The sequence below is a fragment of the Bicyclus anynana genome, chromosome 27 (genome assembly GCF_947172395.1).
Source record: "Bicyclus anynana chromosome 27, ilBicAnyn1.1, whole genome shotgun sequence".
Classification (NCBI taxonomy): Eukaryota; Metazoa; Arthropoda; class Insecta; order Lepidoptera; family Nymphalidae; genus Bicyclus; species Bicyclus anynana.
The window spans coordinates 3,548,865-3,570,235 of NC_069109.1; the positions used below are offsets into that span (position 1 = coordinate 3,548,865).

Below are 21,371 nucleotides of genomic sequence, written 5' to 3' on the forward strand. Positions count from 1 at the left end.
AGTGTATCGGTTTTTCTGCAATAAAACGGTTTCAAACAAATCTACGGAACCCTACACTGCGCGTGGCCCAACACGCACTTGGTTTTTTAATTTTATAAATACGTATTTTTTAAACAGCATTGTTTTTATTTTGCCTAATTTGTAAATACCTATAATATTATAATGTACTTTATTTATAATTAGACATAAGTCTTAATTTTTTTTTTTTTTTTTTTTTTTTTTTTTTATTCTTTTTTTTATTCTTTACAAGTTAGCCCTTGACTACAATCTCACCTGATGGTAAGTGATGATACAGTCTAAGATGGAAGCGGGCTAACTTGTTAGGAGGAGGATGAAAATCCACACCCCTTTCGGTTTCTACACGGCATCGTACCGGAACGCTAAATCGCTTGGCGGTACGTCTTTGCCGGTAGGGTGGTAACTAGCCACGGCCGAAGCCTCCCACCAGCCAGACCTGGACAAATTAAGAAAATCTCAATCTGCCCAGCCGGGGATCGAACCCAGGACCTCCGTCTTGTAAATCCACCGCGCATACCACTGCGCCACGGAGGCCGTCAAAATTTAATCAATATAATTATATACTTATTCTAAATTTACTTTTTTAATTTATTAATAGTACATCGTTTATTTGCTTCAACGACGTCATCATCATTATCAACCCATATTCGGCTCACTGCTGAGCTCGAGTCTCTTCTCAGAATGAGAGGGGTTAGGCCAATAGTCCACCACGCTGGCCCAATGCAGATTGGCAGAATTCACACACGCAGAGAATTAAGAAAATTCTCTGGTATAAGGTTTCCTCACGATACACGTGATGTTTAATAACTTAAAATGCACATAACCGAAAAGTTGGAGATGCATGCCCCGGACAGGATTCAAACCTACACCCTCCGAAATCGGAGGCAGAGTTATTTTCCACTGGGCTGTCACGAAAGTAGGGCTAAGCGATTTGGTTGAAATTTGAAATGGAAATAGATTTTACTCTGAATTAACACATAGGCTACTTTTTATCCCGTAAAAATTCATGGTTTTCCGAAATTTGCGGAAACTGATGATTTTGATGATATGAATGTTTGTTACTCTTTCACGCCTCGACTACTGAACCGAATTAGCTGAAATTTGGTATTGAGATATATTATAGCCTGGATTAACACATAGGCTACTTTTCATCACGGAAAAATCTATGGTTCCCGCGGGATATGTGAAAAACTGAATTTTACGCGGACAAAGTCGCGGCCGTCCGCTAGTTAGTCTGGCAAGTTCGTTGGTAACACTGCAATGATATGCGGACGACGGGCGGAAAGACTGCGCGGGTGTGAAATCGTACGTGCGGGGAAGTGACGTGCATCAGTCGTGGGTTTTTCATTCATCGCTACACGCCCCCCGACCCGCGCGGAACATCGGGAGTGTTACGAACGAAGTTTCCAAGCTATACTTAGTAATAAAAAATAGTTAATTTTAATTATGTACCTAATTATTACTTTGTAAAAAATATTATTGTTATCTGTGTCTATATTAAATTTAATTTTAAACCTAACTTTTTTTTTTACTACACGCTAATGTTATGAGAAATTCATTAAGACAATTCATATAAAGTCTCAAAGGGTCGGACTCATCACTAAGGGGTGGTGGTTCGATCCCCGCCCCGTTGGTCTATTGTCATACCCACTCCTAATACATTTATAACAGTTTTACCGACTGTTTGGAATGTGAATAATGGTCATATTAAAAAAATATGGCGAATATTTAAAAAAAAAAATACTATTTTTTTTCTTAATCTTCGATTCTTATCTGGTCCGGGGCATGCACTTTCAACTTTTCAGTTATGTCGTCGATATCAACCCATATACGGCTCACTGCTGAGCTCGAGTCTCCTCTCAGAATGAGAGGGGCTAGGCCATTAGTCCACCACGCTGGCCCAATGCGGATTGGCAGACTTCACACACGCAGAGAATTAAGAAATTTTCTGGTATGCAGGTTTCCTCACGATGTTTTCCTTCACCGATTGAGACACGTGATATTCATTTTTCTTAAAATGCACACAACTGAAAAGTTAGAGGTGCCTCGGACCGGATTTGAACCCACACCCTCCGAAATCGGAGGTAGAGGTCATATCCACTGGGCTATCACGGCTCAGTTATGTGAATTATAAGAATTAATTATATTGGTATCACATTTCTCAAAACAGTGAAAAACATCGCAAAGTAACCTGCATACCTGAGAATTTCATTAATTTTATCTATATGTTTGAAAGCCAGTGTGGTAGATTATTTATTGGTTCATATAACCTAACCCCCCTCATGCTGAGGAGACTCGTGTTCAACAGTAAACCGAGTAGGTATAGCTTGTTACTTGATTAATAATTTTTTTTATAGACAGACAGGTCTCAGAGGGTGATTTTTATAAAAAAAAATTAAAGAATTCTTTAAAAACTCAATTCCACGTGATCGAAACAGCAGGGACTCTGGCATGGGCATAAATAATGTTTTATATTAAACTAGCGGACGCCCGCGATTTCGTCCGCGTGAAATACGATATAAACTTTCAACCTACCTACCCCTACCCTAAACCCTATCCTACCCCTACCCTATAGTTTAGGCAGCGTACGCAAAATAACTTTTCTGGTTGATTTTTTACACCTTGTGTCCGAAAAACCCAAATATCTTACGGAACCCAATTTTTTCCACATTAAAATTTAGCCTATGTTACTTGTGGATAATGTGGCTTTCGAATGGTAAAAGAATTTTTAAATTCGGTCCAGTAGTTTTTGAGCCTATTCATTACAAACAAACAAACATACAAACAAAGTTTTCCTTTTTATAATATTAAGTATAGTTTAATGTAGATAGGTATAAAAATAACGTGTAATATTTAAGATACGAAGATTTTGGCTGGTGGGAGGCTTCGGCCGTGGCTAGTTACCACCCTACCGGCAAAGACGTACCGCCAAGCGATTTAGCGTTCCGGTACGATGCCGTGTAGAAACCGAAAGGAGTGTGGATTTTCATCTTCCTCCTAACAAGTTAGCCCGCTTCCATCTTAGACTGCATCATCACTTACCATCAGGTGAGATTGTAGTCAAGGGCTAACTTGTAAAGAATAAAAAAAAAAAAAAAAAGATACAGGTCTATCTATTTTAGGTCTTGAATGTTAATAGTTATTACTTCTGATTATACGAGTTGGTATATTAATATTTGGCTCATAAATCATGAATTATTATCAAAAACCGGTTCCAACCTCAGACAAATTACATAAGTACTAGTATTGCACCTAGGGTTGCCAACCGTACTATAATATTGTATAATATAAGCAAGCACCCGCGACTTCGTCCGCGTGATTTTCAAGTTTTCACAAATCTCGCGGGAATCGTGGATTTTTTCGGGATTAAAAGTGAACTATGCGTTAATCCAGAGTAAAATCTATTTTCATTCCGCAAAATTGACAAAGTTTCATACAAACTTTCATCCCCTAGGGGGTAAAATTAATCAAAATCCTTTCTTAGCGGATGCCATGCAATTTGGCATGCAGGTAGATGTTATGACGTACATAACATCTACCTGCATGCGAAAAAAAAACATGTTTTTCTGTATTCTGAGGAGTTTTATATATTCAGATTGTACTATATTTCTAGTCTACATACTATATACTGTTGAAGAAATATACAGTATGCAATAATACTATATTTTCAACACTGAAATCTAACTAATAAAATTTTAATTTTGAACGTTAGTTTTTGACAGATGTAAGTGTCTAGCCTATCCGAACTTGTCTATTTTACTAAGTTCCAGACATTAAACTAATAGATTAGACAAAAAATTGCTTTTGTTTAAATTAATCAAAAATTAAAAAATATAGTTGTGAAAAAGCTTAAGACTCTCTTATTTCAGACAAATAAATTTTAAAAAATGCAATCAGTGAATAAATATTGTTTTTTTTGAAAATAAATGTCGTTTTTTTTGCTTATTTATTCCTAATACTATATTTTATTTAGTCGTCCTATATTTTTTCATAGCTAAATCTGAAAAAATACTATATTTTTCTGAAAAAATGTTGGCAACCCTAATTGCACCCAAATTCACGGACAAAATTTTCTGTCATTTTGTGAGGAAAACGAGCAGAGTAGATTAGGTATATCAAGCTCAAGTTCGATCGTGTATGGAGTACTGCTCCCACTTGTGGGATGGCTCCGCCAAATACCAGCTTGCTGCTTTAGATTCAGTGGATAAACGCGCTAGAAGACTCATTGGCAATGAGGCTTTAACTGACTGTAAGCTTCAAAGCTTAGAGCATCGCCGAAAGGTTGCCTGCCTATCGGTGTTCTACAAGATATATTTCGGGGAGTGCGCTCAGGAACTGTTCGATCTTGTGCCACCTTCGCCGTTTTACCATAGGACTGCTAGGCATCGCAGAGATCTGCACCGCTACGTTGTCGAAATCCCTCGGGCGCGTACCAAGCGGTTTAGTTCCTCATTCCTTATACGCACTGCAAAGATGTGCTTCAGTTTTCCCCACCACCTACAATATGGGTATTTTCAAGTCAAGAGTGAATAGGCATCTTCTAGGCAAGCGCGTTCACCATAGGCTGCATCATCGCTTACCATCAGGCATGATTGCAGCTAAGCGCTTGCTTATTCAAAATAAAAAAAAGGTATAATCTTACTAACCAAGAAGATGTTTAACGTTTTTTACACCATTTAACTACACAAAAAGGTATTTTCACGGAGCTCTTTAACTGACAAACACGATTACAACTATGAAACATCGATTCTATAGACAGTTTTTATAATCGTACTAGCGTCGAATTCAGTAATTCGCAAATCCCGCGGGAACCATGGACTTTTCCGGGATGAAAAGTGGCCTATGTAAAGAGAATAAATGTTGCCCAAGGTAGTGTTCTGGGGCCCACACTATTCATAAAATATACAAATGGTGATGTATAGAAAAAGGCGATTTTTTCAACTAAATCCGAAATAAAACACCAAACTCAATCGTTATTCTTATTTATTTCTGTATTCAAAACAACAATGTCTTCGGTGTAATGGATGGGTTTCGTTTTAAGCGCCATCTTGTGGACCCTGCGCTTGTGTGTGTAGAGGCTGGCCTTCTGGCGGAACGTTCGCGAGCATATGTCACAGGACAACGGTCTCTCCCCTGTGTGCCGTAGTTCGTGTTCCCGCAGCGATTTTGTACTCTGGTAAACAAGTAATTACAATATTAAAAAAAAAAACCAAACGATTATGTTAATAATATTCGGAAATCTGGGAAATGGTTGCCCAGCTTATTTAAATGGCCCCTTAGTGGGCCTTTTAAATAAGCTGCTGCTGCTGATGATGTTGATGATGATGATGATGATGATGATGATGATGATGCTGATGCTGATGATGATGATGAAGAAGATGATGATGATGATGGTGATGATGATGGTGATGATGGTGATGATGGTGATGATGGTGATGATGATGATGATAATGATGATGATGATGGTGATGATGGTGATGATGATGATGATGATGATGATGATGATGATGATTATGATGATAATGGTGATGATGATGATTAAACTGTTGCATAATGGGGGTTATTAACACTCAAGCGCATTAGACGCAACGAAAACGTACAGCTTTTCTAAAATATAAAAAACACTTTTGCTAAATAGCAATGTTATAATTTTTCTTTTAAATTTAATTATGCATGTTAAAGTTGCATAGGAACATAGGTGATTGAAGTTTTGTGCTATTAGATCAGAGAAAAGTAGTTATGTAATTCTTACACGAATGTAATTTATTAGGTAACTCACAGTAAAACCTTTTCCGCATGTCTGACATATTTTATCTCTTGAGTTCTCTTTCACACCCTGATGTTTTCGTTTGATGTGGCGGGTCACACATCTGCGAGTCGCCAATGCCTGTACCATATACATTTTATACATTTAAGTTGTAGACTTTGTTAGTCTGCAACTTAAATGCAAAAAAAAAAACAATGACACAATATTTTTATTAATACTCTTTACAAGCAATACATTTGTGAGTTATATATTTTTTAACAATGTTTAACAAATACAAAACACTATTAAACGTTTGTCAAAAATTTTACGTTAGCAGATGTATTAAACCCAAAAATGAAATAATACTTAAAAAATATGTAATAGCAGTTGCTATTTTATTCTCTGGGAACGGCGGTGTCCAAGCAACCGGTAGTCAATAATCCAGTGTACGTAAATACTCCTGGAATAGGGATGATGACAGTTTTTTAAATTGTATATACATTAAAAGTATGCTAATAGTAAAGCAATTTTGTAAAAGGAACAGCGTATCTGCTATCGTCACTTTCGGAGCTACGGGGATTTAAAGGGTTAGATTTGCGGCGCTGCCGCGGATCCCTGAAAACGCCCCATACAAAATGACACGAACTAATGACGTCTTAGGTAATGTAATGATCGTTAGATTTGTATGTACGTTCAAACAAAATTACTAATATCTTTGTTATTTGTGCGTTTATGTTTATAGTTCATTAATTAAAAAATGTCACATTTAATGTAAGGAAGCTAAAACTGTATGAATTTTCATCTAACTACGATAAAAGATTTTTAATAGATTTTGAAATTTTAAAATCTCATTTATTTTGCAAATATCCAGACAATCTTTGCTTTTTGTGTATAAATTAGTTAAGATTGACCTTATTTACCCGAATGTATCACAATAATCAATATATTCATACCTCATCATCCCCATTCTGTCGCTTATAACAGAGTTTAGAACAACAAACAAAAGTTTTTAGAGATTTATAAGATGCTTTTGACCGTGTCTCACCTTATCGCATATGGGGCATTTGTGGTGTGTTTTCCCCATGTGCGTGTAGTTTATGTGGTCGCGCAGCGCACCCGGCGAGCGATAGTCCTTGCCGCATGCTGTGCATTTGTGCCTTGGAGTTAAAAAATAAAAATATCAATTTCCTTCTCTAGATTAAAATTTTCTCCCAGCGCGCTATGCGAGCAGCAGCGCGTCGCGCAGCCGCTTCGCACTTTGGATCGTGCCGCGATGCAAGAACCAGCTCATGACTAAGGGCATAGTTCGAAACTAGTCGGGTATACTCCGACCTAATATCGCGTGAGTTTTAGCCGTTGTTTCATAATTAATGAATAGAATAACACTCACGATAGTTTAAATTCTAAAATAGATTAAAATTTGTTACATGTCTAGGCAACTGGTGATGGACATTTTTATTTTATCACATTTTTTTTGCTAGCTATCCTTTTGTGCGACGGATGACGTCACTCAGCTGTTAATGTGACAAGGTTCCATTGCAATATCAACGTGCAGGGCTTAGACCTTGTCCAGAAGGGGCGAATTCGTCGCGAATCGTATCGCGCGAATTCATACGCGCGTTGTCGAAGTACTAGACATCAATACATCGAGTCCACAAGCATCGCGCAAATTGAAAATACGCGCGTAAATCGCGTGCATGTCGAGATACTAGGGACGCCTTGTTGCGTGCAGTTAACGCGCGAACTCTAGAGCGAGGGCGCGTTCAACTCCATGTTTCATACTGAATTCGTCCCCAAATGCTCGCGCGTAATACGCGCCTTGTGGACGCAACGGTCGCGCGTAATACGCGCGAGAGAATCGCGGCGAATAGGGATGATGACAGTTTTTTAAATTGTATATAAATTAAGAGTATTAACATACTCTAGTAAAGCAATTTTGTAAAAGTAACAGGGTATCTGCGATCATTACTTTCGGAGCTAAAGGGATTTAAGGGGTCAGATTTGCGGCGCTGCCGCGGATCCCTGAAAAACGCCCCATACAAAATGGTACGAACTTATGACGTCGTAGGCAATTAATGATCGTTAGATTTGTGTGGGCGTTCAAAAAAAATTACTAATATCTTTGTTATTTCTGCGTTTATGTCTATAGTTCATTTATTAAAAAATGTCACATTTAATGTAAGCAAGCTAAAACTGTATGAATTTTCATCTAATTACGATAAAAGATTTTTAATAGATTTTGAAATTTTATAATCTTATTTATTTTGCAAATATCCAGACAATCTTTGCTTTTTATGTATAAATTAGTTAACATTGACCCTATTTATCCGAATGTATCATAAAAATCAATATATTCAAACCTAGTCATCATCCCCATTCGCCCTATCTGGACAAGGTCTTATACTCACTTGAGCGGGTCCCGGTTGGTGTGTGTTCGCGAGCACTTGAGGTGACTCTCGTAGGCGCCGCGCGACGCGAACTTTTTGTCGCACGCGACGCAAGCGAACGCGCCGCGGTTGGCGTGCTGACGCGCGTGAGCTCGCGCTAAGTCAGCGCGAACCATTTTCCCGCACACCGAGCACTGTTCGCGGGGCGGCGGGTTGCATTGCGCGCTGAGGGGATTTTGTATTTTAATACGTTATTTGACTGACGTGTCAAAAATGATTGTAAACTGAGCCTACTTGAAATAAATGAATTTGGATATTTGATTTTGACAATTACGGTATTTTAAAATCCGAGACTTGGTCGCTAACTATGGGCCTCATTAGAAAGGAACATACTACCAACCGCAAGAAAAAGGATTAAGAACGCACAGCACGTCGGTACGATATGGATAAAATTCGAAGCGCAAGCGAGACGCCGAATTATGACTTTCACGTGAGTGAAAAGCACGGAGCGATTGACGCGCGACGCAAATTTTATGACGTGAGCGCCAAAACCATTTTTACCTCATTGCAAGTAAATTAAACAACATAACGAAAAACAAAATGGCCATTTTCAAGATATATACCTAATTTTCTATACAAAATTTAAGAAAATAAGTTTGCTTTTCCTGAGATTGAAAGCAAAATGTGAGCAAAACATGTATTTTCAAAAAAATAAACTATCGAGAAATGTTTTACAAATTGTGTATTTTGTATAGTCATAACGAAGCTAACACTTTGAAATATCATTTACCCAAATATCCGGCTCCTAACTTTTCCAGAATCTGAGATCCAGAACCATTTGTAACCACCAAATTACATATTGCACACTCTTAAAGTAGCGGTTGGTGGTTTGTTCTAGAAACTAAGTGAATTAATTATTTGGTATATTACAGGGTTCAGTGCTGTCTCCCAATCTTTTCGTGTTGCATATCAATGACTTGTTGGTAAATAAGTTACTAATTGAAATTAAAATTAAATACATTACTTTTGTTTGTGTCATCAGACATTCTGGTAGGTCATTAACATAGGTCCAAAGAACTGAGTTACACTAATCTAGTATGACCTTCGTCAAGTTTGAGTATTTGTTAAGACTACCATCGGTTTGTGTGTGTATATATGTGTGTTAAAAGTTAATATGTGTGCTATATGTGTTTGACGGCCTCCGTGGCGTATTGGTATGCGCGGTGGATTTACAAGACGGTGGTCCTGGGTTCGAACCCTGGCTGGGCAGATTGAGATTTTCTTAATTTGTCCAGGTCTCTCTGGTGGGAGGCTTCGGCCGTGGCTAGTTACCACCCTACCGGCAAAGACATACCGCCAAGCGATTTAGCGTTCCGATACGATGTCGTGTAGAAACCGAAAGGGGTGTGGATTTTCATCCTCCTCCTAACAAGTTAGCCCGATTCCATCTTAGACTGCATCATCACTTACCATCAGGGATCCATGAGATTGTAATCAAGGGCTAACTTGTAAAGAATAAAAATATATATATATATATATATATATATATATATATATATATATATATATAAAATTAATGCTACTCACATCTCGTGTCTGCGTAAGCTGGCACTGTAGGAGAACCGTTTGCCACATGTGGTACACTGGTAGCCGTCTCGGTGTTGCTTCTGAACGTGCAGGTGGCGCAAGTTAACACTCCTGAAACGTTCACACTGACATCACTATTACTACAATTGCAACCATTGTCGGACATGATGTGTGACATCTGACCACACCTTGATAAAAACCTGCAAAAGACATACTCAAATACCTAATTTTAGGAAGACTGAAAGTTTGTCAGCCTATACTATATTATTGTCTTACTGTAGGTAAAGATGATTAGGATGATAGTATTTTTTTTGATTGTATATAAATTAAGAGTATGTTAATAGTAAAGCAATGTCGAAGAAGTAATAAAACTAAAATCATCTATACTTATAATAAAACTGGTCGAATTCTATACATTTATTCGCAATTTGAAGTTTTACTTATACCATTTGTAACACCAAACGTTAGCGTGGCATAACGGACGCCAGCGCCATCTAGAATCTATACTTATAATAAGAATTCTGTACATTGAAGATATTTTGAAAATTTTGTTGGGCATCATATAATCGATACTGAAGCTGAAAATACTTTTTATTCGATTTTTTGTCTGTCTGTCTGTCTGTCCGTGTTTTTTTGTTATTCGGGTATCACGCTGAAACTACTGAATGAATTCAAATGAAACTTGGCACGGTTTAAGACCATAATACGGAGAAGGTTATAGGATACTTTTTATTGCGAAAATAAAATAAGAAGATCCTTTATTTTTAGAGTTACAGTTTTAAAAATTTGTTCATAAATCATAAATTCAAAATTTTTTAAAATTTGAACTCTAAAGAGGTGAAATAGGGCGTCCGCTAGTTATTAAATAAACGATAAGATAATTAATGAATACAGTGGGGTGGATCAAGCAGGCAGACTAAATTGGATACTCTTCGGCATTATGTTAAAGACTTACTTAAAATACATGTTGCATTGGTCGCAAGCAAAGCCAGGTCCCTTTGGGTCGTCCAGCAATACTTTCAACTTCCTTGTATCACTTGCTTTGTCCTACAACAATCAAATACGTTTATACAGGATGGTTGGTTAGTAACCTAGAAATTTTTTAAGAATACTTTTTTAATTTTTAATTTGTTAAATATGATTGTTTTTAGTAAGTTATACTCGTAGTTATATTGTTTTAGTATTATATACTATGCACAAAAATTAAGGGAGCAGAAAAAAAATTTAAATTTTTGGGGGATTTTCAACAGGCTGTAACTTATACAAAAATGGTCGTACAGCAAAAAAAAAAAGCAAATTGTAGCTCTAAGTGTTTAGTTTTTGGATCTGAGTTTGAAAATTTTTTTTGAAAATATTTTTCGAGTAATCATAAGAAAACCACCGAAAAAAAAATTTTCGAAATTTTTTTGGTTTATTTTTTTAATCTACGGACGTGGAAAAAATTTTTTCGACTCAACCTCCATATGGACCGGATAGCTTGTTTATTCAGATTTAATTTCGTTTTTTTTAAATCTCGATACGAGCATTTCTCGCTGAGATATCGATGTTTGAATGGAAAAAGATCATTTTGTCTTTGATTACCAATATCTCAGCAACCAATGATCGCACAGAAATTTTGAGGTTGGTTTTAAAAACTTGAATAAATTCTCTACAAGGATTGGCAATTGAATTTTGAAAAAAAAATTTTTTTCAATCATTACATGAATTTGAAAAAGCATCCAAAAAAGGGCTTTTTATCGTTTTTTGGAAAATCAAGCGCCCAATCAAAAATATTGCGGAAACCACTGACCTTAAGTGTGCCTTTTAATGTTCAATATACCCACAAAAACCCTATAAAGTTTCAATTCAATCCAGCCAACCGTTTTTTTTCCCACTTGATCGAATTTTTGAAAAAATTAAAGGACCAAGAATTTCGCTCTGAAAATGTCATAATTTGTATCAAAAATTAAAATTTTTTTTTTTTTAATTTTTCTCTCAATTTTGTATTAGTGAATTGAAAAATTTAAGAAAAAAAAATCAAAAATTTTTGAGAAAAAAAAAATAATATTTTGATAAAAATTATGACATTTTCAGAGCGAAATTCTTGCTCCTTTAATTTTTTCAAAAATTCGATTAAGTGGGAAAAAAAAACGGTTGGCTGGATTGAATTGAAACTTTGTAGGGTTTTTGTGGGTATATTGAACAGTAAAAGGCACACTTAAGGTCAGTGGTTTCCGCAATATTTTTGATGGGCGCTTGATTTTCCAAAAAACGACAAAAAGCCCTTTTTTGGATGCTTTTTCAAATTCATGTAATGATTGAAAAAAATTTTTTTTTTCAAAATTCAATTGCCAATCCTTGTAGAGAATTTATTCAAGTTTTTAAAACCAACCTCAAAATTTCTGTGCGATCATTGGTTGCTGAGATATTGGTAATCAAAGACAAAATGATCTTTTTCCATTCAAACATCGATATCTCAGCGAGAAATGCTCGTATCGAGATTTAAAAAAAAACGAAATTAAATCTGAATAAACAAGCTATCCGGTCCATATGGAGGTTGAGTCGAAAAAATTTTTTCCACGTCCGTAGATTAAAAAAATAAACCAAAAAAATTTCGAAGATTTTTTTTTCGGTGGTTTTCTTATGATTACTCGAAAAATATTTTCAAAAAAAAATTTTCAAACTCAGATCCAAAAACTAAACACTTAGAGCTACAATTTGCTTTTTTTTTTGCTGTACGACCATTTTTGTATAAGTTACAGCCTGTTGAAAATCCCCCAAAAATTTGGATTTTTTTTCTGCTCCCTTAATTTTTGTGCATAGTATATTTTAATGTTATATATATATTTTTATTGTTTTGCTCAATTTTGTGTTAATAATTAGTTTTGGTTTAGTCTTATCAAATGGCAATGGCAATGTTTTTGCACTACGCACGATCGGAACCCTAAAAACATTAAAAACTTACCTTCATTTTCTTTTTATTCAAAATATAAACCTTCATTGTATCCTTAATATATCTGATAGTATTCATTTGCTCCACAACATATGCTTGTTGCATTAGATGTTTGCATTTCATATGTGTGGCTAGACTGTTTGTATTGTAAAACATTTCTCTGCAACTGCAGCACTGCAGCCTGTAGTAATGGTCCATGCGGTGATCATTCAAATCCTTGTTGGGTACATACACTTTGCATATTTTACACAAAGCATGATTTGGTTTCTGTGAACACAAAAATGTTATCTATATCTATATCTATATATCTATACTTATAAAACTGCAACAGGTCAAACTCTGTACTTTGAAGATATTTTGAAAATTTTTATTTTTTATACAAGCGATACTGAAGCCAAAAAAAAATTGGTTGCCTGTAAAGTCGGTATACGGGCGAAAGTTTTACGTGACAACGACTTTGAGTGGTAAAATAATTTTAATGTGAATATTCATAATTTGAACCGGTGTGTATGCCTATCTCTCTCACTCTCTCTTTCGCTCTTAGGCGGGCTAACTGTGCTCGAGTGGAAGGGACGCGTGCCTTTCACTTTTTATGTCTGTCTCTCTCGCTCTTAGGCGGGCTAACCATGCCCGAGTGGAATGGACGCGCGCCTCTCACTCGCTCTCATTGTGAGCGCATAACGTGAGCGGAGCGTAACGCAGTTTCTTGAAGTGTCACGCGGCAAACCAATTTATAAGACGTTGTCACGTCAAAATATTTTATTTCGATTTATTTGCCTGTCCGTGTTTTTGTTGGCAGGGCATCACGCTGAAACTACTGAATGAATTCAAATGAAACTTAGCACGATTTGAGACCAGGTTAAAGTTTGTATGGAAACTCTTTAATTTTTAGAGTTACAGTTATAAAAATTTGTCCATAAATCATAAAAAAATATACGAAATGTAATGTGATTCAAAATTTTTTTTAAATTCAACCTCTTAAGTGGCGGTTGAAAGTTTACATTGATTTCCATGCGGACGAAGTCGCGGGCGTCCGTTAGTTTAAAATAAAACTATATATATATATATATATATATAACTAGCGGACGCCCGCGACTTCGTCCGCGTAAAAATCGATGTCAACTTTCAACCCCTATTTCACATTCTATTTTGCAAGTTTTATAACTTATACCTAATAAATAGTCCACTTATCATTTTACATTTACAAATGCACCTAGAAAAATTAAGGACTTTCCGTACAAACTTTCTACCCCTACTTCACCCATTTCTGATTTTGTTTTCACGACAAAAAGTATCCCATTATCCTTCTACGTATTATGGTCTCAAATCGTCTTAAGTATCATTTGAATTCATTCTGTAGTTTCAGCGTGATGCCCGGTCAAAAAAAAGGCAAACAGACAGCCAAAAAATAGAAAATAGGCTTCAGTATCGATCTCCTACCTCTACCCTACTCCTACCCTACCCGTGCCCTAACTGTATCCTACCCCTACCCTACCCGTACCCTACCCTACCCGTAATCTTCCCTTTCCCTACCCCTAGGATAGGGGTAGGTCCTACCCCTACCCTACCCCTTACCTAGGCATACACTCCCCTACCCTGCCCTACCCCACCCTACCCTACCCTACCATATACCTTCCCTACCTTACCCCTACCCTTAGCAAAATCGGTCCAGCCCTATGAGCGTGGTGCGATGACAAAGGAAAATAAAGACTTCTGTGCTAAAATTATAATCTTTGGATCTACTGGACCGATTTGAAAGATTGTTTTACCAATAGAAAGCTACGTTATTTGCGAGTGTCATAGGCTATGTTTGATTCCCATATTCACACAGGAACGGGAACTACTTAATTGAAAGCGCGGGGCGTCATGTAGCGGAATTTCTGCGTCTTTTAGAAATTTTGTATTATCTCCGAAACTATTTAACTAATTAACATACTATTAAGAGCAAATCTTATCTCCATAATATCCTTGTGATTATTAAATAATTTATTTTGATAAGGATTTAAGTTAAGTAGCATAAATAATGACGCAAACCTAAGTATATAAAATTAATAATTTTTGAAACACAAAAGCTATCTCTGCTAATATATAGAAGATAGATATATGGTGTCGCGGACTTTTTTGTAGAACTTTTAAAGATACATAAAGCCTCTATACATTAATTTCAATTTTACACAATGGTTAAGGCAGCGCATGCGAATAAGTCTGCTTAAGAGGATTTTCGGTCCGACCTGTATGACAAAAACTGTGTTAACTCGGCGAATATATATCATACTAATATAAAATATAGCCTATAGCACTCCCCGATAATGTAGCATTCTACTGGTAAAAGAATTTTTGGAAACGGACCAGTAGTTCCGAAGATTACCCCATTTAAAAAATGTGACAAACTTACAAACTTTACCTCTTTATAATATTAGTATAGATAAAGTCATGTTTGTGAGACTAATATCTTAGCAATCCATTGATTCACCATGCTGGGGCCGGGTCCATTGCGTGGTAGAGAGAAAAACTCCGAGTAGAGTCCCGGACTTGTGACTACTGGATGTAGGGTTAAGAAATTCCTTGACAATCAATTTACACTCCCCTCCACCGCTCGTGTTGTTCTCCCTGCCTAGCCAAATTTGGTAAGATCCACTATTAGAATTAACACTATTTATAACTCAAGAACGGCTGAACCGATTTGGCTCAAAATTGGTGGTGGTAGCATTGAACCAGGAGATGGCTATAGGATACTTAGGGTAGGGGTAGGGTAGGTGTTGGGTATGAGTAGAGTAAGGTAGGGGTAGGGAAGAAGTGCACAGAAATCGAAGCGAAGCCCAGACACTATTCTATAAATACATCCAGACACTAAAAAACGCCCATGGTCATCACGCAAATATTGTGGGAATCGATAATCGACAACAGGGTATTTGACTCATATCCAATTTAGTATTAACAATATTATTGGAGTATTTTCGGAGTCTATGCAATGCAAACAAACAATCAAATCTTTATTCTTTATAATATTAAGCATAGACATAGATGTAGAGATTTCAAACTTACCTGTACGTGAAAATCTGAAATGTGTTTTTCCAAAGTGTCACAATTTTCAAAAACTTCAATACACGATTCACATTTATTAAGTGCATTAACATAAACTTCGTCCAACTTTCTGGATTTGATACTTTCAAGCATATTTTTTTCAGACATTTGTAAAAAATTAAAACATTTTGAAATAGTATCACAATGATTTGTGATTTTGTTTTTCTTGTGATCTTCTGAATTTTCATTTTTAATTTTTATTCCTATTTCATTTTCATTGGTGTCAGCATTTGCTATTGGTATGGATACATAGTATGCTGAATTATTACTTTTTCTTTTATTAGGGATTTTTGCCTCTGCACTATCAACACTGTCTAAGGAATCATCTGATATATCAGTTGTATCATCAACCTCTCTTCCTTCACCATTAAATAAATCTTCTTCTGCATTATCATCACTAATATCACCACTATTTCTGTTAATTTTTCCAGATAAGACTTCATTACTATTTACTATTTTATTAGATTTTGTATTTCTTAAAATAGTTTTATGTTTACCTTTCATTTTATTATTCCTAGTAACTTTTCCTTCACTATTTAATGAATCTTTCTCTGCATTATTACTAATTTTACCCCCACTTCTGTAGATATTTCCAGATGAAATTTTATTACTTTTAATTATTTTATTAGCTTTTCTCTTTTTAAGATGTTTGTTGTTACTTTCCATTTTATTATTTCTAGTAACTCCACCATCACTATATAAAACTTTTTCACTATCATTGCTACATTCGCTTTCACTGTTGTACATATTTTCTAATGGAACTTCATTGTCTTTAACTATTTTATTAGTTTTTGTCTTTCTATTTTTAACTTTGTTTGTACTAAAGTCAACATTTATTTGACTTTGTGTCTCAACTTTTATTTCAACACCATTATTTAAGTCAGGATTGAAAACTAAGAGGTCTTGTTCTAAAAATATATAAAATAGTATACTTATAATTTGGCTTTACAAAACATTGCAATGCATACAAAAATCTATGAGGCATCTATATAATGTGAAAAGGCACAATCTGACCTGATTTGTTACAAGTTTTTAAAGTTTTAAATATAGAAAAATAATTTTTGCGCTCAAAGCTTTTTCTACAAAACAAATAATATATTATTTATAAATACAGTATTATATCAGATCTTTAAAATATTAATTGCAGCAGCTACAGCATTGAAAAAACTGATTCAAAATAGAAAAATTTGAAAATTCCAAAAAGAAAATCTTGATTACCCTAGGGACTTTTCAAAACTTTTCAAGTTTTAGATAATTATGTATATCTACTATTTGTGTTTTATCCATTAATTACGGGACATACTGTAAATACATTAGTAAACATTTATATACTGTTGAAAGAAAGGTTTTTACCATCCATACAATTATTTAAATTTGTTGACAATGCTGAGGGTTCATATTCATTTTTAATATCTTCAATATGAGTTCCGCAGTCCACAAAGTTTTCTGGTGGCTCTTCTTTAATAGGAGACTCATCAAAGCTATCACTACGGTGACAACGGGATAATGTTGACAGACATTTAATTTTAGAATATGTTACCTGAAACAAGAGACTACTAACGTTGAGTTCTTTTATGCATTGATTGAAAATTACTTTAACATTTCTTTTAAATTAAATTTTTTGAAAAAAAAAAATCCGACCTGAAGGGTAGGAAAACAGGGGATGATTGAATGTATACCCATTAGTTGAAAAGTAAAACCATAAATAACTTTGTTAAGTATTATCCATTTTAAATAATTTTTCTTTTATTAAATAACACGCCTTCACACATGCAGGACTTATCTGCGTGTGTGAAGTGTGTGTGTGAAGTCTGCCAATCCGCATTGGGCGAGCGTGGTGGACTATTGGCCTAACCCCTCTCATTCTGAAAGGAAACTCCAGATCAGTAGTGAGCTGAATATGGTTTATCACTGATACTGATGGAACCGATTTTCATGAAAATGAAATGGGACTAACCTAGAAGGAAGGAATCAGGTCTAAACTCTTTCAAACAAAAAACAAAGTTATGAGGTAACAAATATTAAAAAAAACCTCAAATTGAGAATCTCTTTTTTTTTAAGTTGGTTAAAAAAAGGAAAATGTCCAAAACTAGAAATAGAGACATCCTCTGGGATTTTATCATCCCAATGGCTATATTATTCCTCTATTCCCACCAGAAGTCGAAACTAAATGGGTGTCTGCTACATATAAACTCACCTTGCCATCAGATATATCTGTCAGCTTAGTTTGTGCGATACACGCCTGGTTTCTAAACCTGGTAAACCTTTGCATCTTGGCGCTGCATTCCCAACAGATGTACAGCTGGGTCACGTCTGTGACGAAGATAGCCTGCAATTTTGAAACGGTCTAAATGTAGGTGCTCTTTAGCTCCTTATTGGACGGATTATGTTGTGTAGACCCACTTCATTGCTCCAACACGGGTTGGTGGGGTTAGGGTGATAATGTTTCTTTGCTGATTGTTACAAATTTCATTATTTAAGTTACTGTGGAGGGGAGGTACCAGTGTTGGTATAAATAATGGTTGTTTGTTAGGCAGCGTGGACACTGTCACGCTGCTAGTTGCGTTGGTGATTTTGTGCAATAATGTTTTGTGTTGTAATTATTGATAATGTTATTGTAATTATTGATAAAGTTTCTGAGTGTCCTATGCTATATATTGTCCCCATATTTCTAAGGGAACGTTTTATTTAGTAACTAGCACCGTCACGCGGTTTCACACGCGTAGTTCCTGTTCTCGAAGGAATACGTGGTACCTACACGATACTCGTGCGAATCCAGGTAGGTCGCTAGTTTAAAATATACAATATTAGTATGAGTTACCTCATTAGCCTCAGAATTATGGGAGAGCAAAAGGAACAAATTGTTTACGCCGTCGTGAGTTCTGCACAGCTGTGACAGTGTCCTATCGGTACTTAGACATGTGCAACAGACATTTTTTAATGTTACTTCATTAAAATCTTCCATTTTCAGTATTATTATTAATTTGTGTAAAAAATAAATATTTTGAAATGTGTAATATTTTTTTTTTTGATAAAACCAAAGAGTATCTTTGAATAAGCAATGCACCACAGATTAGAAGATACTGCACAAATGCATTATTTTTTCATTTTTTGACAACAGATCGTAAAGCTTCGGGTTCTAGCTAGTATATCCTCTGGTTCTAACTTTCATTTGTGGTCTGTGGTTCTAACTACCATCCACAGATTTAAACCACAGACCACAAATGAAGATTTAAACTATCAACCATTAACATCAAACTCAAGCCAAATAATCTAGTCTGTCTGTGACATATCTATCCCATGCGTGGAGGGATAGATCCCATGTCAACCACAATGTCAATTGTCAACCAAACCATTAACCAAGGCCAACTCAGGATTTCCAACTTAGGGGTTTTCCCCCCAGATTTAGGGGGCAAATAAGTGAAATGGGATTTTTTTAGGGGTCTGAAGTTTTTAGGGGTATTTTGAGGGATTTTTGACTCTTTAATATTTTTAAATTGATGATAATTTTAATATTTTTTTCTTGGCCTAGCGAATTATAACGACATATAATACGTTATTCTACAACCACTCTGAGGCAATTGGAGGCAATTTTCATCGAATAAAAAAAATTGGCAAATTTGTTCATTGTCAACATGTATGATTTCAAAAAATCTGAATCTTCAGATAAAGACGTAGTATTTTGTCTGTATTAAATATAGACTTTTGAAACATATGACAGCATATTACTTCTAAATTATTATGAATTTATATTTTTTAGGGGGACAACTCAATAATTAAGGCGATTTTAGGGGTTTTTGACACCAACTTTAGGGATAAATATTTTGGAGAGTTGGTAACACTGGGCCAACTGTCAAATTTCAATGTCATAGTTGCCAATTGGCATGAAAATAAAATAAAATTAAAAGAAAATAAATTATTTTACAAAATACAAATGTAAATACTAAATAGCACAATCTGTTTTCCTTGAGTACGGAAACTGTGGATATTCAGGTATATTGGACAGCAATATACTTGTACGATTTATTATTATTGCCAAAGTAGGGTTAAAATTTTTAAACTTTTTTTGCATGTGCTTGTGTGTGTTTAGTGATATTTACATGAAGTCTATAACTACAGAAAATAATCTAGAAAAAGCAGGAAATCTCTGCATATGTTCTGAAAATTAAAGTATAAGACATATAGATTTGGGCAGTAAAGGTATATTCAGAATGGAGCAAGAAACTCATTTATCTACTATGGATAGTGCAAATAATGATTTTGCCAAAGAAGAATATACCAACAATCTTGTAAAAGAAGTACAGTTTAAATTAAATATATGTGACCTTGATGAAAATATTGAAGAGCAAGACTTTGAAGATGAAAATTTCCATAAAACCAACATGGATGTGGATAAAGTAAGTACTAAAACTGATGAGCTGGTAAAAAGCATAGATTTATGTAAAGAGGAATATAAAAATACTAATGTAATACAAGCAGATCTGTCACCAAAACTGTCTTGTAGTAATATTTGTGATCTTAGAGATTATAAAGTAAATATTATTGAACAAGATTTTAGTGAAGAAGAATCTAATATTTTCATAAAAGGAAATGAAAGCTTAATACAACCAGATTTTGGCACAGAAGAATTAACCAACGCCTATTTATATAGCACCATAAATAAAAATCAATTAGAAGTTACATCTGCCAGCTGTAACCACAACTTAAAGAAAGTGAAAAAACGAAAACGTCGAAATTTTGGGTTAACTAATAAAGAAATGAATAACTTGGGCGTAGTTATAAAACGTGCAGATGGTGTTTCAGTTAGTAAAGAACTAGCAACAGTCATACGCAGTAGATTATCCAAACATATTTGGGAGGCAATCGAAAATGAAGTTGATAGTGATAAACTTAATTTTATTAACTCTGGTTTGGTAGATAATGGATATTTTCTTGTTACATCTGCAAATGAAAAGTCCAGAGATTGGCTTTTATCTTGCAATTTAGGTTCATATGATAATGTCGCCATAAAGTCATACCGGAAGATAAGAACAAAGAAGAAAGTGAAGTTGCCAAAATCTCCTTCTGTTAGTTAGGATTATTAACGTTTTTGTAAAGAAGATTAAGATCAATGGGTTTGATCTTGTCACATGTATAAATAAACAATATTACACCTATTAAATACATATTTTATTAGTGTTATTACATCAATATAGGTATCCTAATGACATAAACTGATGACATTAAGCAACAACATTATATTATACCTACAGTACAAGTTTGCTGAGCGAGCTAATGATATGATTAGCTACTTTGAGCAATCAATATTAAATAATAATCTGTACTATACATTGGTAGTATAATAACTTTAAGAGGTAATGTTTGTGAGGTTGTGGATCTACTGCAGCGATTTTTTTACTGAGAACAGGAATAACGCTGGTAAACATCTGCTAATATAAAAAGTTTCTGTCTTAATTTTTAAACTACTTACACTATACTAATAGCATTAACAACTGAGTCTTAGGGCCATAAATCATTTCTCTATATCTATCTCGCTTGCACTTATGGGTCTTATGGAGCCGTCTAGTGAAGGGTGTAACAATGAAAGACATATTATCGATAAGTAAAGTTTATTATC

General features: G+C 35.1%; 1 protein-coding gene across 2 annotated transcripts; it reads right to left on the bottom strand.

Annotated features, from left to right (window-relative positions):
• Positions 1 to 4,983: 4,983 nt before the first annotated feature.
• LOC112056912 (zinc finger protein ZFP2-like) lies at positions 4,984 to 18,802 on the bottom strand. 2 transcript variants are annotated; one of them, XM_052890383.1, is made up of 11 exons: positions 18,576 to 18,798; positions 17,952 to 18,083; positions 17,108 to 17,294; positions 15,716 to 16,662; positions 12,683 to 12,937; positions 10,694 to 10,785; positions 9,739 to 9,849; positions 8,173 to 8,376; positions 6,810 to 6,921; positions 5,798 to 5,905; positions 4,984 to 5,191 (listed from the first exon to the last, which is right to left on the bottom strand). In XM_052890383.1, exons 1-11 carry the CDS (start codon positions 18,717 to 18,719, stop codon positions 4,985 to 4,987), a joined length of 2,499 nt encoding a protein of 832 aa, XP_052746343.1. In that variant the 5' UTR covers positions 18,720 to 18,798; the 3' UTR covers position 4,984. The 2 variants fall into 2 exon arrangements, 1 of the variants encoding a protein (XP_052746343.1); XR_008252270.1 differs by lacking the exon at positions 6,810 to 6,921 and having other exon boundaries at positions 4,985 to 5,191; positions 18,576 to 18,802.
• Between the last annotated feature and the right edge of the window lie 2,569 nt (positions 18,803 to 21,371).